General features: G+C 40.6%; 2 protein-coding genes and 1 long non-coding RNA gene across 3 annotated transcripts in view; all 3 read left to right on the top strand.

Moving 5' to 3' along the window:
* Positions 1 to 655: 655 nt before the first annotated feature.
* On the top strand, positions 656 to 1,387 carry LOC118408070. Its single transcript, XR_004830240.1, has 3 exons — positions 656 to 745; positions 1,125 to 1,208; positions 1,319 to 1,387. It is a non-coding gene; the product is annotated as an uncharacterized LOC118408070 (long non-coding RNA).
* A 254-nt stretch (positions 1,388 to 1,641) lies between these two features.
* Positions 1,642 to 16,542, top strand: part of LOC118408075 (protein unc-80 homolog) — a 37,244-nt gene continuing 22,343 nt past the window's right edge. The window contains exons 1-13 of the mRNA XM_035808694.1: positions 1,642 to 1,676; positions 1,892 to 1,951; positions 2,434 to 2,530; positions 3,257 to 3,378; positions 3,602 to 3,679; positions 4,115 to 4,222; positions 4,714 to 4,758; positions 5,173 to 5,357; positions 5,624 to 5,702; positions 5,895 to 5,945; positions 6,114 to 6,170; positions 6,626 to 6,733; positions 7,560 to 7,670. Of these exons, the coding sequence (XP_035664587.1) occupies positions 3,340 to 3,378; positions 3,602 to 3,679; positions 4,115 to 4,222; positions 4,714 to 4,758; positions 5,173 to 5,357; positions 5,624 to 5,702; positions 5,895 to 5,945; positions 6,114 to 6,170; positions 6,626 to 6,733; positions 7,560 to 7,670 (861 nt within the window). The 5' untranslated portion in view covers positions 1,642 to 1,676; positions 1,892 to 1,951; positions 2,434 to 2,530; positions 3,257 to 3,339. The remainder of the gene's footprint in view (positions 1,677 to 1,891; positions 1,952 to 2,433; positions 2,531 to 3,256; positions 3,379 to 3,601; positions 3,680 to 4,114; positions 4,223 to 4,713; positions 4,759 to 5,172; positions 5,358 to 5,623; positions 5,703 to 5,894; positions 5,946 to 6,113; positions 6,171 to 6,625; positions 6,734 to 7,559; positions 7,671 to 16,542) is intronic.
* On the top strand, positions 8,311 to 11,221 carry LOC118408077 (ATP-dependent DNA helicase Q-like SIM). Its single transcript, XM_035808697.1, has 2 exons — positions 8,311 to 8,853; positions 9,557 to 11,221. Exons 1-2 carry the CDS (start codon positions 8,363 to 8,365, stop codon positions 10,701 to 10,703), a joined length of 1,638 nt encoding a protein of 545 aa, XP_035664590.1. The 5' UTR covers positions 8,311 to 8,362; the 3' UTR covers positions 10,704 to 11,221.

The raw sequence follows: 16,542 nt of genomic DNA, 5'->3' as shown, positions 1-16,542 counted from the left end.
TGTACTACCAATGATATTGAAGTAAACACTTAATAAACTTTTTCAAAATTCAAAAGGTGTCGCAAGTTATTGCCAAGGACATGATACATCCAAAGGTTATTACATGATTAATGGAAAAGAGTGAAGTTGTGCTTTAGCTCTATCTGATAGTTCTTTTTGTGCACAACACCTTCTGTTCTGAGCAAGTTTGTATCTAGATGTAGCAGGTGATTAGCTTACTTTGTATAGGCCAGTGGCAAATACCAAGCATTTTTAAAAGCCGACAAGGGTGTACATGTATTTGATTGATAAGCAAAGTTAATCAGCAATGAAAAGAGAAGGTGATAGTGTTCAGCACCAAGGACAGATGTTAACAAGGATTGACCTTTGTCTATGTGTGAGTAGTGTTCAGCACCAAGGACAGACAATATTAAAAAATGTAAGAAGTCTGTTGATTTGACTTGATCCTTTTTTCACTCTCTACCATATGGAAATTAGCTTTAACCTTCAGAATCTTCACCTACCAGATGCTCCAAGAACCAAGGAAATAAATTACCTTAATTATGCACAGGTCCAACAAGAAAAAGACATTTTGTACCTGTACACCTCACCGATACCAACCCCCAATACTTAGTTTATTTGTCACACCATCATCATGCCTCAATTGTACCATTTTCAGGAGGAGCTGGTTTGGCTGTTAAGAAGACTACTGAATGCAGGTGACCTCCTACCTCAACACACATCACACTATCTCTTCAATCAACTGGTAAGTAACTCACAGATTAGTCAGGTGTGTAATACAGTTTTTGGTTGGGATTTGGGGAATGAGATTCTAGGATGTTTAGATACAATCCAATTAATGTGAAATCTCTAAGAGCCTACTTGATTTTCCTCAACCTGCTGGATTTGCATGGGATCGTTTATCAATATTTTTAAGATGACTGTAAGAAGACCATCATCTTTTTAAAACTCTAAACTATGTAACGAAAAATCATGTTTGTTCTTTCGCTTTTTCAGAGCTTGTATTTGTGGTGCCTAGTGACACATAACTCAGCAACTTTCCTTGCTACTGCAGTAGCTGGTTGTAGCAAGGGATTGCTAGCCCCTTAACAGACCAATATTGTGTTCCTTCCTGACTATTATAGATGGGACTTGTGATGTACTATGTCAGGTCTCCTGTGCGAGGGGAAGATGATGCCATGGCCATCACTCTGTCTGCTGTATGTCAGGTGAGATATGGATTTACTTTTTTTGTCTTTTCTCCTACTGCATATTTCTCTGTCCAAAGCCTGCTTTTGTTTGTTTTTAAATGACAATGTTGTTGTTCTTGATTTTACAGGTTCTACCTTTTGTTGAAAGTCTGTATCCCAAAGATGTGAAACCGATTCTGAGAAAAGAGCACTGCGAGGTGAGTAAGAAAATTTCACCCTGTCATTAACAAAACTGAACTTCATGATATGAAATTTATCAAGAATACATTTTTGTAACCTAATAATGACAGATTTGAGAACAAAGAAAACAACTCACTCTCAAACAATGTATGGGATGGAAAAAAATAAAAGCAATAGACTGGGTTTTGTGTAGTGTATCTCAGGAAAAATACCAATTGATGCAAATTCTTTACATTACTGACAGTGACTGTAATTTTCTTGTTACAGCATGCTGTGCTCCTTACTGCGAACGTTCCAAGTACAAAGGTTTGTATTAAATCATACTTTTATTATATGTTACATATTACATTAACTTTACTTTGCTTAACTCCTTTATTCCCAACAAGACCTACTTGACAAAATATAAATGCAGCATTGCTTAGACTCTTAGAGATTGTTTTGTTTGTAGAGGATATTAAACTGATTATGATAATTGCCTAATGCTAATGTATTTCATAATCATTTTTTCCCTCCTTATTCAGAAAGTGATTGTACATGGGACAGAAGAGTCATGCATCCCCACACAGTTGCCAGTTCTGGAGGTACATGTAAACACTTCTCTAGCATGAAACTTCTTCTGGTTTGGTAAATAACTGTAAGAAAGAAGAATAGACTTAAAGCAATTGGACGCACCCAAATTTTTGCTAAAAAAATTTGTCTGTCTATATACTGCAACTTTTTGGACATGATGTTAGGCCACATAGCTACAATAAAAGGGTCGTACATTTTTTAAGTGCCAAATAAACTGTGAGTTCACTGTCCAACTTTGAACAGAGATTAAAAGATGACAGTCTCAGTTTATCTGACACTCAGGATCAGTACATGTAGCTGCTAGTACATTACATAGTCAAAACGTCCACCAGTTTATCAGTCATTTTGTACAATGTGGTCTGGACATTTTTCTTCTGTCTTCAACTTGCACACATTCACTGTGGATCTGTTATAATTTTGGTAACACTTGCACCCTTGTTAGTGAATTTAGTTAGCCACACCAGTTCTAATTTTGTTTGTACTTCTACCACAGGACACACAGTTCAAGAGTATTCTACAGGACTGCTTGGAATTTTTCAACATCAGACAGGATCAGCATGATCAACACTTTCTTGCAGACAAGAAAACAAGTTAGTGAAATGTTTCTTTTCTTTATAACTGGATAAGTTTCATTAAGTTAGAGATTAAGAAGACACGATCTGTCTTCTTCGGTCATGCCAATTTGATTTGCATGTTCTCAATCTACTGGTTTAGCAGGAGACCATTGTGGAAACAGATAGAAAAGTGGTGTGAAAACTTGATGCTTCACCAGAAGTGCAGACTATTATCTAGGATTATGTTTTGATTTTGATATTCTGATGTTACAGTAGCATTATTGCAAAATCTGAGAAACAACAAATTAGATTGCTTTGGCCTTATGCCACTTTTGGGCATGTTCAAATGAAATTTAGGGCAAGTATATAAAAAGTATGTCTGACCTGAACCAATTATTTTACTGGCCCGTAATTTAAATGACATCTTTCTATGGAATTTCACTTGCAGCAAGTCTATAAGGAAAGTCTGTCTTGATGGCAGCTACTGTAACAAAAGGGCACATGTATTGTTTACTGGACCAATATCTATCAATATGTACCTAATGGAAAAATTGCACCCATAAAAACTCACACTGGCCCAATAAGGCAAGTATGGTAGTACATACCCTTGTCCCTGCCTTTATTTGGCACTTTCACTTGCCCTTAGCAATTGGGCTGGTCATGGTTATGAGACAATTGTCCAATACCGTGCCTTACGTACGGTTTTCTGATTAGAGAGGAAAAATCTTGAATTCCTTCTTAAATGGTTGATCTATGTTACAGATCAGCTGAGAAACGACCAGTGGTATGTGCGGGACTACTACTTCTTCAAGAGACAGGTGGTGCCACAGCTCAAGCTAGTCAAGATGGACCCCAGACAGGCCTATCAGATGTACCAGAAACAGGTACAGTCCCACTGCTGATTATGTCTCTGAAATCTATTAGGCAAAGGTACCCCATATTTGGTGTATTTAATGCGAAAATGAACCAATCCTGACTGGTCCTAGCAGGAATAGACATTCAAGCAATTATCTGTTTTACCAAATGAGTGTCAGCATGTTTATTTGCATTTTTATGTTGTCGAACCTTTTTCAACTTATCAGTTTTATGTTTCTTAAATCTTGACAGACTTTTACATCCAAGCTGGCAGACCTAGGAAGGCTTCGTTTCATGACAACTCTTCTGCAGAGTTCATTTCCAAGCCAGGTAGGGACAAACTCATAAGTAGGGATTACCAAGTGAATTTTTGAAAAAAATATTTAACTCTTAACTTGATGGACCCCAGACTGGCCTATCAGATAAATGAAGAAATGAAGACCTTTATTGCACAATAATGTCATACATGTATATACTCACTGGAGACATGGAATATTTGCAATGTCAACAAGCACATAATATTGTACTACTTAGTGAGTTTGACTTCTTCTTACTTCTTTGTACTACAAAATGTTGTTCATCTTCTATTCTATTTGTTAATAGATTACAATATTGACATATTCATTGTTGATAAAATTATGATAGAATGTAATTGAGCTTCAAGAAACCTCAGATTGACATATAGTGCTTTGGCTGAATATTCTGTACATTAGCATTGATTCAGAAGTGATTTGATTAACCAGACCTGTTTTGGTCCTGTCCCAGGTGCTGAGCCACGTGATGTTCTTACAGTCAGAGCTGAAATCACTGCCCAGCTTCTCTCGCAAGTCACTGGATGTTCCGTTTGCTCTCTTCAGTGGGAGACTTGGAAAAGTGGGTTGAAATCTCATTACATTGAAGATGTTATGCTCTCGAAGAATAGGCATGCTTATTTAGAAATTGTCTTAGCCATTTGGGATTGTGACATCATGACTGAACTTTGATATGGGAAAGCCATATAATTTTGACTATCAAAATGTAAAAGTGATATTTTATAATTGCCCTTTTAACTTTCTTAATGTGAAGAAAAAGATGAATTGCTTTGGAATGAGTTTGAATTGTAACAGTTGAATATTATGATTATTTTATTGTAAATTTATTGGTAGGCACAATTTTAAACAAATTTATACCCCCAAATTTATACCTTAATATACTAAAAAGTGATGTTGGTACTAGAGTGCAACTGAAGAGAAATGAGGGGATTTGAATAAGACTTCTTCAATGGAATAGCCCAAATAAGTATGATTGTAGTGCCTTTACTGTAAGAAATGTTCTGAGTGCACAACTATAGGTTGTTGTCTTACTTTTATTTTTTCACTTTGCAGGAGTTGTATGACATTGATACTATTCACAAGAACATCTGGACAAAGGTAAATATCAGACTTAGTACTAAATGTAAAATAGTCTAGAGTTGCATCTGCTATTTCGAAGAATATATTTTATGAAAAAAATTACAAAATTTTAATGTACATGTACATTCCATTAGTGTCAATGTATTCTTTTGCCATCTTCTGCTACTAGATCACTGAACACAAAACAATTAAAAAGGAATTTAGGGTTCAAGGTATATTCAAGGTATACCCACGTGCAACATGCAATTTGCATGCTATTTTCAACATTCTAATTTCAAGATTTACTTCAAGATTTGTATGCGGAAGTATTCTGAAGATCAAATTTTGCATGTATGAAAAACTCATGATTTCGCACAGATATTTCGCTTAATGATTTGCACATTATCATATGATAATGTTTTTACTCATTTTCAACTTTCCCACCCCCTACAGCTGCTGTCTGGTATGTTCCTGAACATGCCTTCAGAGTTCCCCTGGGATGAGGACATCTCTCTGTTCCTCCGTACCATCACGGGGATCTTCTCACTTCACTGTGATGACATCAACATGGCTCGGCACTGCCTGGCAGCACTGCTGAATACAGCACAGAGGTTCAAGTCTGTGTTCACCACACATGGGTAAGTACCCGTCACAGTAAACAGGGGGGCTTCAGCTACCAAAAACACAAAGAATACTTGGTGTGCTGACTTTGGATGGGGAGGGAAAAAGTGGTGGAAGGAGAGGGATGGGCTACGCCTTCCAATACCGTGCCCTAGACACAATGGATAGCAACCACCCACGTACCCCACGGTCTCAAAAAGACTATGGGACTACCTTAATCTTTTTTTAACACTTACACTAACACTTTTTTAACACTTTGACATTTTCTGTTTCATTACTACAGATACCAGTACATTCTGTCAACAATCTTACAGGTGTATGCCAACAATCAGCACAACATAATACTGTGTGAGGCAATACAGGTAAGGGAACACATGTGTTACTGATTTGGCCTAAACACAAATAAAATCTCCTTTCTGTCTTTCTGTTCTGCATTGTGTCTCAATTACTTTGACCATTGACCATGCTGTATCATGTTTTGATGACTATCTTTGACCTTTCTAACCTCATGGTTTACTGTTAAAATAACATAATCCCTCCCCCCTCCCCCACAGTTTTGTGTGAAGCAGTTCTACCTCCTGCACAGGATACCATTTATTTTACAGGTGGGGCGACATTAACATAATATGTCACTCATCAGGACCTTCTGCTTTATCTTGTGCTTAGCCTTACAAGGATTTGTAGCCAGTAGTACACAGTATTTTGTTGTTAAAAACTTTCTTCAACTTGCTCCTTCAATTGGATCAACAACTGTGCATAATTTTGTTTTCCAGCTGTTTGGAACTGTTGCACCACTTCTAGAAGCAAGACATTCCAAAGAGCAACCAATGGTAATAATCAATTGCAAAATTACAATGTGCGAGTTACTGCTTCTACAACTGTAAGTAACAGTATGGTCGATAAGTCATCAGAAGGATGACAGCTGAGACACAACGATTTACCGGTTTCGACCTTTCACTCAAAAGTCTTCATTCAAAAGTCTTTGTCAGAATGACAAGAGTGAGTAAGTAACAGTAGTTGTTCTTAATGCCAGTGTTGGCAGGTAGAGCCACTCATTTTAAATGCATAAAATCCAGGGAGTATATGCCTGACACCTCCTGTATTGAAGATATTGTCGTGATTTTTTTCATCAGACCAACAACTAATGATTGCTTCATATCTGACAGGCAGACTTGTATTTGTTACTAAGTTTTAGTGGCATTAAGGAGTTCTTAAACCTTATCAAGACTTATCAGAGTTATTTCTTGACTCCAGGTTTCTTTACATGTATGTACCTTTCCATCAGGTGTCAGCAGAGTGCCTGTTCAAGCTGATCCTGTCTCTGGGACAGACCTGCCATGACCCTGTCAACCTGCTGGGTCTGCTGGTGGAAGGGAGACCATTACAAACTCTGGTAGGATACAATAGATGAATTTTAGCATATACTGCTTTTACTTATATTGGTTACAAGTTTTGCTAAGTTATTTTCTATGTCATCTTGCAAGCAATAAATGATAAACAAGTTTGCACACATACCCTGAGCCCTATCAGTGTCATGGGGTCCAGCGTCTTGTGGGGATTCAATTCAGTCCAGTGACATTTGCAAGCAAACGTTTCCATGTAGATATCACTATACAATATCAGTGGCTTTCCCCCAATTGCATAAAGTATAAAAAGTAACTTCTTCGATGCCCACCCTGTTATAGATGAGTAAGAGCAGTAATCAACACCTACTCCTTTTGGGTTTACATTGTATTTTCAAATTTTAAGGTAATGTTATTTGAATATGTTTCATTTCCTTACATTACAGACGTGCGTGGTGACATAGTCTTGACTGCTTTGAAATTTGACAAAAGCAGTTTTCGAAGTAATTGTTAAAACACGATTCTATTGGGAAATAAAGTCACTCCACAATGGGGTTTCTTTAACACCCGAGGCAATGTCGAGGCAGTACAACTCTATTTCCCAATAGCAGGCCAAGAGCCCATGTTCTAACCGTTTTAGAGCATGGCTACTACCCCAAAGATTATTTTTTTTCAAGATTAATCAAGCACAGTTAGATCCAGTGAATTGATTGGCTAAAACACAAAGTACGCACCTTTTGTATTTGTTGACATGACTGCACTCTCAAATCTTGCAGCTTTGATGATGCCTGCTCATGTTGATCTGGAGACTTTACATGCAATGTGAATGTAACAGATTAAACCCGAGGCTTATTCCTTACTTATATGCCCATACAGGACTATTTCTACGCAGACGATCCCCCAGACATGACCATCATAGAAGCCATGAATGTGTGCATCACTGTGGTGGCCTATGCTGCTGATTCACTGCGCAGTATTCAGATGCTGGTGAGCTGTTACAGTAGCTATTCAATCTTAAGTAGGCATAGCCTCACTGGATTGCACCAGATTGCTTTACTGTAGGGTTTGTGGGAAAGGCTGGGCGCCTATCTGCCAGGCTGGGCTTATCTGCCTGGAATGGCTACCTGGCTAAGCTATCCCCCTATTCATACCCAACAAATGGTTAGCCTCCCATGTAGATGCACCCTCTAGCAGAATGCTTCAAAATTACTTCAACGAATGTCTAAGTGCAGAAATGTTCCAACTACTTATAACAATGCACTACTTATACCTATACAGGCTTGCTAATATAAATGCCCCTAACCTACCTTTCAAGCATATAAGGTAACTAGAAAAGTGGACCAACTGTGTAGAGGGAGAAAGAGTGTCTAATTTTTCAGAAGAATAAAAATAGCTTGAAGTATATTAGCCTGGTTTAACCGCGCTTCTCAGGCCCGTCATACTGCCGCGCCGATCAGCTTGGTGGGGAGTGGGTCTAACACGCGGGAAGGCGCTTACCCGCCGGTTTTCCATATATGGATAATTACATGCAATAGTCATCCCCGCGCCGCACAGCCGGCTTTTGGTTGCTAGGGATCGGGTGGCATTGCTATGCAGGTGATTGACATCAGCACGCGTCATATCTTTGGCGATCTCTTTGATGTAGACGAGGACAATAAACACCCGCAGTTCTCACAAAAATGGCGACTGCTAACCCCACGCCGGAGTTTCAGCGCATCCTGCAGACAGTGTGTGAGGACTTTAGGGGTCCCTGGCCCCTGAAGCCGCTTCAGGAAGAGACGATAAAACATTTGGTCGAACAGAGGAACGACGTGTTTGCGTGCCTTCCGACTGGCTACGGGAAGACCGAGATCTACACCCTAGTTCCCCTTGTTATGGAGAGGATGCGCGGTAAACAATGCATCATGTTGGTGGTGTCGCCATTGTTGTCCCTGATGCAAGACCAAGTGGAGCGTCTACAGAGAAGAGGGATTTCAGCGGCATACATAGGCGAGACGCAGAAAGACCCAGAGATCAAGCGAGGCGTTGTGGAGGGGAAATACAGCCTGGTCTTCGCGTCTCCAGAAGCACTGCTGAACTCTAAAACATGGCGGGGCATGCTAACCAGCTCCACTTACCGCGAGAAGCTTGTCGCCATGACGGTAGATGAGGCGCATTGTGTAACGACTTGGTAAGTCAAAATGCATGTTTTTTTTGTGTGATATCGATGGAAAATGCATGAATCTAACGGGGAGATTCAGGTTCACGTGGAAGATCGTTGTCGCGCGTATTACTATTTATAGATGATGTTACCCTATGCAGGAGTTAAAAATGGGAGGGGGGCATATCGCGAGATTTTGTCATTTGTGTTAACAACAAAAGGCTAGCTTCCTCATAATTTTGTCACGGTTAGATATGTGCTTTGTATATTATGGACAAGGCGACGTGCACACGAAGTTAAGATGAATTAGACGCTCTTTGCATTTTCCTGTTTCTGTTAAACTACAACTTCGTACAAGTAACGTTAACGTTACAAAAACTACAAAATTATGTAGTCCCTAGTTGTTGTGATGATGTTGATTGATACTATAAATAACGCTAGATTCTGATGTTACATATGTGTATATAGTCTGTGTAACACAAACTCTGCTTTCCGGAGCTAGTTGCTAAGAAGCTCGATTAAATCATGCGCAAATATATATATATATAACGTTACTAGTATATTGCGTGAAGTCAATTAAGGTTAAGCCAATGACAGTAGGATATTCGTCCATTTTTGTATATCATTAACATCTGGCACCAATATCGAATAAAAAGATATACAGTTGATGTCAAGAATTTTTGAAAACTTGTGTATCTTAATGATTTATCCCAAATTCTATTTTCTTTGGCAGGGGTAAAGAGTTCAGAAAGGACTACAAGCGACTGGCTGAGCTAAGGTCATTGGTTGCTGATGTTCCTGTCCTCGCGCTAACAGCCACAGCCACAGAAGACATCAGGAAGGACATCCTTTCATCCCTGTGTATGGAGCCTGACACCTACACTGTTTCCAAACCATCGAACAGGCCAAACATCATGTATCATGCAATAGCTGCAACCTACGACATGAAAAAGGAGTTCCACTGGCTTCTATCTGAACTGAAAGATAAAGGACAGTCGTGCAGCAAGGTCATCATATACTGTAGAAACATCAAGGCATGCTCCCAAATGTATAAAGTATTTATGAACTCGTTGGGAGATGATGGCTACAACCTTGAACAGGACCAAACGAAGTCATATAAGAATAGGTATGTAGCCATGTTCCACAGAAGCACAGCTAACACGAATAAGAATTTTGTGTTAGAACAGTTCACGAAGACAGATAGCATTGTTCGGATAACAATTGCCACAATTGCATTTGGAATGGGAATCGATGTACCTGATGTATATGCTGTTGTACACTGGGGGGCTCCCCGAAATGTTGAGGGGTTTTACCAGGAGAGTGGAAGAGCGGGCAGGGATGGTCAACCTGCTCATTCACTCATTCTGCATCACAGCAGAACTCTAGCGAAAGGTTCATGCTCACCCAGCATGGCCTCATACTGCAAGCTAGGTAACGATTCTTGTCGAAGGAAATATTTGTTAGACTATTTCGCACTGAAGAGTACCATTAGAGAGGAGCTGTCTGTAGAGCACACCTGTTGTGATTCCTGTGGAGATAGTTCAACTCTACCCTGGCATACAAACCTGGCATCTTCAGAAGTCTCAGATGAAGAGCTTTTAAAAATAGCAGCCATTCGCCAGCCAACTTCAGACCAGCTTAATCTGTTAAGAGAATCATTAAAGGACTTTAGAAGGGACTACATGGAGGAGATGGGACCTACAATGTACAGTTTTAATGTAGTCACTGGATTTTCCCTAGCCACGATTGATAGCATTGTTGAATGTTGTGCGACATTACTGACCAAAGATGACATCATGACTGATATTGGCTTGTGGGATGAAGAAGTAGTGGATATGGTTTTCAATATTTTAGATGAAACCTTTCAAGACAATGTATAGGAATGTATAGCATTGTATGGTTGTCTATGAATGTATATAATATGTAAACTAGTTTTCATACTTTCATACACACTTAATCCTAAACAGAGAAAAATGCTTCTATATATCAATACTTTATTTTTTACAAGACTTCAAGAGCAGTGACACTTGTATGTAAATATATACTGGTTATTCCCTATATTATACTGCTACCTGTAAGTCACTACCGGTACTGTTTCTATACATCATCACAGTATTATTTATAAGTCATATCTTCAAGAGCAATGATTGCTGTATCTGAATATTCACTGAATGGTGGTTATTCCTTACATATGTAGCATAGTGCCAAGTCACTGATTACGTCTTCTTTTTTATAGAATATAACGTAAGTGGCGAATGACCTGGAAATGACTTGGCAATGTTTTCATATACTAGTAATATATGTAATACCTTAGTTGAGTACAAGTCTGTGGACAAAATACATTGGAGTACCTGATTTGACCAAACTTAATCATGTACATTAAACTGATGAAAACAAACCATTGTTTTGTTGTACATTCTGGCTGAGCTCTCTTAGTTTTAATACCTTGTGCTGTGCTGTATTTCTAAAACCGTAAGAAACCCTTCTTCAGTTCTTTCTCACATTCTTGCCAAAAAAGAAAATATACAATTCAAGTCTGTTCTCCTTTACAATCATCAAGTCGTGAACAGAAATTGTAAAAGCTTAGAAATATTTCCCTTAACAATTGTGAAAGTCACGAGCCAGCGGTCACTACAGAGGATGGTGCTCAGGCTATCCCCGTGCCACAACCCCACGAAAGGTGTCGGGTGGCGCTAATTTGCATCGGCAGGCGTCATATCTTTAGGATCCCTTTGATCTGTCGGTGGGAGGAGCCAAGTATGAATGCGCAATTTATTAAAATGATGTTGTTTTCCTATCTTCACACGGTTTTCTGTCAAAATGGCGGGAGTGACACCGAGAAAGGAATGTGAGGAAATCGTTCTAGATGGAATCCCTCCTGATAAATGCGTTAACTGTGGCAGAAAGTTTGAAGGGGCGATGGGGCGAAACAAGAGGGACGTCTTTGGTACAGATTCGGTGCTGGAATCATCAGGTTTTACCCCAAAACTGGCCATAGAAAGCCTGACAGGCTTGGAAATCTCCAGGGTGTCACAACAACGTGCCGTTCATATCTGCGGCGACTGTTTTTCGCCAGTTAGGTCTTTCGGTGCCGCCCAGAAAAAGTCCAAGGAGACAACAAAAAAATTCAAGGAAGCTGGAAAAGGAGGATTCCTGTGTCCACGCGTCAAGAGAGGACACAACGCCTCTCAAGTTTCTGCGAGCCCGACGGCCAAAAAGCCCAGAAAGTTGTTTTCGCCACAAACTTCGCCACGCAAAACAACCCAGAAGTCATCTGCTCAGCTCACGGGCGCGGGAACAGCCACAATCAAAGTGAGTAACGTTATCTGTGTCAAATATGTTTTCCAGTAATCGCAAAACTTTTGCAAAGGTCCTGTCAAGTTCTTCTAAACTTTTTGGTAATTGTCAGACTCATTCTGTACCAAGAAAATGTGTGTTTTGCTGTCGGAGGTTTTGTTCTTGTAGATTCATTTGGCGCGAAGGATAAAACATGTAAACGAAATCGTCATTTATCATTCCTATTGCTATGTTTAGATTGCTATTTCAAACTTGAAATTTTGTTTCTACGTCGATATTACCAGTTGAACTCACAGATATAATGTTTTGAAAGGAATGAATATGAGCCGACATAAATGACTGGTGTTGCTCCTCGCGGCGCCCTTTGTAATTAGGCGATAAGCTTGGACGAGCAAAGCCAGGCCGTGGCGATGCCGCCGTGCTAATTAATACCAAAAACATCCTTTTGTTTGGTACCGACAAACTCCATATGTGGTCCGGGCGCTGACAGGACGCGGCGGCACGAAAGGGTCATTACACCAACAGATCCCGACGTGAAAGCACACAGACTTTTGCTCTGAAAATTTTCTTACTTTTCTTGAATATTTCCTGAGTTTTCGTCTCATGTGTTGGCATCAGACTGGGAAATCCGGAATACTCCCTGTCCCAGCAGATCGCAGTTCGTGTTCCGATCACTTCCTTGGCCAAAAATTGTTTCTTTGAAGCCAGGGCGCTACGTACTCGACCTCTTCGGAGCCGCACCCCGGATCAGCGGAGCCACGTACCCACTGGACCCCCTTTTCTTCCTGAACTTGGTCTGTCATCAGCCTATCGAGGTGACCTACCCGTCAACGTCGCACGCGTCTAGTCGAACCTTTCATTAGTGACCGGACAGGCGCCCGTCTGAACTCAACTCAAACTCTACGGTGAGCCGCCCTACTTTTATCTTGTTACTTGTCCTTTTATGAATACCCCAATCTCGAACATAATTTGTTCTTACGTGGTACTCTTTAGTTTCCCGGTTGGGTTTCCTTGTTCTGCGTTGTACAACGGCAGTCCCCGGACGAGCATTTCGTCCAAACTTTCTGGTTTCTTACACGACAATTCAAATGTCATGGCGTACCGATTTGTACTATCGCAAAATCTACCGTGCTCTCTATCTAGCAGCAAACGCGTGTTCACATTGCTACGTAGAGCTAGGGTACAACGACATCTGTGAAATTTTTTGCCAATGGGTTCCAGAAGACATTGCATGTAATTTAGTAGCCTTGGCATGTCACAGTTTTTGAAATTTAATCTGTTCGGAAGGTGGTTCTGACCGAAGTCTCCCCGTAACATGCCCGACTTCCTCCCACATTCCCGTTCATAATTTCGACTCAGCCCCGTCGGTCCACATATGGTTCCGAACAAAATTGTGGCAGAAAGAACCTAATTTCGTTACGGACTCCATCTGGATGATTTCGGTAACTTGCAGTAGTACAAAAGCGTTTTGGGGGCATTAATCCCGCTAAACCTTATCTACCGGACCTTCATGTATTCTAGATCATGGTGGAGGCATCGTGTGAGTTAGCCTTGTCGCATTTCGCGCCTTCTTGGGCGTCTTGGTTGCTCACAGTTGGTGAGCTGTATGGTGGTTAGATTTGTAAGCTTTACCATGTAAACAATTTTGTTTGTATTTTCTCATGTTGGACAATGTCATAATATTGATGTAATTGGACCATTAGCTGATTGACGTGCTGTGTATTCCCATGGGGATTACCACCAAAACCTGTTGACGTCATTTGTGTTATTGCTTCGTGGGTAACTCAAACTGATATACATATTCGATTGATTTCCCGTTTGAGGAATAAATTGTTGTGTTCCGCCAAACCTGATTTCGTCTCTGACCACATCTTTATTTTCCTGGTGTCGGTAGAAAATTCATGGATTGTAAAACACATTTTTGCGGAGCAAAAATAATGTTTTGAAAGGAATGAATATGAGCCGACATAAATGACTGGTGTTGCTCCTCGCGGCGCCCTTTGTAATTAGGCGATAAGCTTGGACGAGCAAAGCCAGGCCGTGGCGATGCCGCCGTGCTAATTAATACCAAAAACATCCTTTTGTTTGGTACCGACAAACTCCATATGTGGTCCGGGCGCTGACAGGACGCGGCGGCACGAAAGGGTCATTACACCAACAGATCCCGACGTGAAAGCACACAGACTTTTGCTCTGAAAATTTTCCGCCCAACCCACCCAGCTTTAGCATGACAAAATTTCCTTGCTCTATAATTTGTCATGTCGTATGATTCACACATGTCATAATATACACGCCGTAGCTACGACTTCACTTCGCCGCTATTCACATTTAAGAGATAAATCTTAATCGCGTCTGCAACTCCTAGGCAAATTCATTTCTAGCATAAACTAATTTTATGACAGTTCCTCACACCAATTTTTTTTTTTCTTCTCTTCTATTTGAGCTCTAGCCGTACCAAAGATACGTTTGTCGGGCCCAACGACGGCTGTGGCCGTGAAGTTGTAATTTGATTAATAGTTTTGCGTACTTGTCCAAATGTCCGATGTCATAAATACGCATAAAGTCGATTGTATACCCCAGGGGATTCAATGTGCGCACAAGTGGATCTCCGTGTACAATTTGTTACAAAGCTGTACTTGTCATGTTTACAGATTTCTCAAGATCACGTTTATGCAAATTTTGTTACCTACGTAATTAAGCAGTCGTTTTCAGCCAGACATTAGATCCCCCACTCACGCATGCACGTCGCATTTCGTGTCCTATTATTCAGCTAGTGAAACAAGTTTTGAACGGTGGGTAATTCCATTTATGGCAGACGATTTATTCTGTCCGTGTGGCGAAGTATTATTAAATTTATATGTGCCGGCAGACGAATTTGTTCTGTCCGTGAGGCACAATTATTATTACTTGTATATGTGCCGGCAGACGATTTTGTTCTGCCCGTGAGGCACAATTATCATTATTTTTATATGTGCCGGCAGGCGATTTTGTTCTGCCCGTGAGGCACAATTATTATTACTTGTATATGTGCCGGCAGACGATTTTGTTCTGTCCGTGAGGCTCAATTATCATTATTTTTATATGTGCCGGCAGGCGATTTTGTTCTGCCCGTGAGGCACAATTATCATTATTTTTATATGTGCCGGCAGGCGATTTTGTTCTGTTCGTGAGGCACAATTATCGTTACTTGTATATGTGCTGGCGGACGATTTGTTCTGTCCGTATGGCGCAGTTCTTAACATTCTGAATTTATCGACATGCGACATATTGTATTTTTTTTTTCTTTCAATTTATCTTGCAGACAATTGAGTATTGCCAAGCTCTGTTTTTTCACGTCCGCTAACCGTTTGTTTACAAATGCCATTATAGACTAGCCGATGCCTTGTTTTTATAGGGCCTCCAATTGCTCTCTTTACATACTTGGTACCTCTGCTCTACTCGCTTATTAGTAGGAACCCAGCTCGCGTGGGGAGCCAGAATTACCCCAGTGCATTTTATATATGAATCTAACATCGAGAGGTTTGCCATAACACCCCGATGCACTTATTCTGTTCATTTCCAAAATTCTCTCAACAATGATAGTAATTCCGGCGTCTTCGTAATCAAGACAGGTTCCCTGAAACTAGGCAAATACGTGGCGCGATCTCATTGGTCCATATATTGAATGAATGAATGAAGACACTTAGTGTACATGCTTGCCCAACCGAGCTAAGTACGGGTCACAACAAGTCAAAACATATATACATATAAAAATATCACAGATATAGTCGAAGTATATTATTTAATTACCCGACAGATAACGGGAAACGAGGGACAACTGGTCACTCGTCAACGCGCGGTCAAATTGTGCGGTTCCTTGTTTCGACATCGAGCCCTCCTTGGTCAATGTTAACCCTCCCCCCCCCAGGTTTTTCCTCATAATTTCCTCTGCATTACTAATTCGAAATAATTTACCTGGTGGATCTATGCCGTCCATATTGCGTTTCATTTTGCTACGCTGCTGTTGCAGTGCTTTCTGAGAGCACGATGTATACGCTCATTCACATTATGCGTTTGAAACACATGGAATTAACATGAACCTCCCGTGTCCGGTAGTCATTTCTCTTCGATCTGTGTGCCCACGGCGTAAATCTAATTGTACCAAAGCCACCCCATCGTGATGCCGACATCTCTTTGTAATCGACGGTTGCCACTTAATAAATTTACAGGCGCCAAAAGCCGCCAGGTACAACAGTGTGAAAGGCTCCCGCTGGCAATTGTCCTGTCGTCTACCAGGACCTGTCAAATTCAAGAGCGGTGACAATCAATCCTTTCGGCACATGTTTTGTCTCTGCGCAATGCAGTTATTCGACTGCACTGTTTCGAACACGGCCAATGTCGCGGGGAGAAGTGTGTAGGATGCCTCTTCTTCCCTCCGACATT

Source organism: Branchiostoma floridae, unplaced genomic scaffold, assembly GCF_000003815.2.
Source record: "Branchiostoma floridae strain S238N-H82 unplaced genomic scaffold, Bfl_VNyyK Sc7u5tJ_1551, whole genome shotgun sequence".
Classification (NCBI taxonomy): domain Eukaryota; kingdom Metazoa; phylum Chordata; class Leptocardii; order Amphioxiformes; family Branchiostomatidae; genus Branchiostoma; species Branchiostoma floridae.
The sequence above is the reverse complement of the archived record's forward strand: the minus strand, read 5'-3'. Positions and strand labels throughout refer to the sequence as shown.

Coding starts and splice junctions, on each gene's coding strand:
- LOC118408077 (XM_035808697.1), top strand. CDS start 8,363: ATGGCGACTGCTAACCCCACGCCGGAGTTTCAGCGCATCCTGCAGACA. Junction 8,854..9,556: donor GCGCATTGTGTAACGACTTG/GTAAGTCAAAAT, acceptor TTTCTTTGGCAG/GGGTAAAGAGTTCAGAAAGG.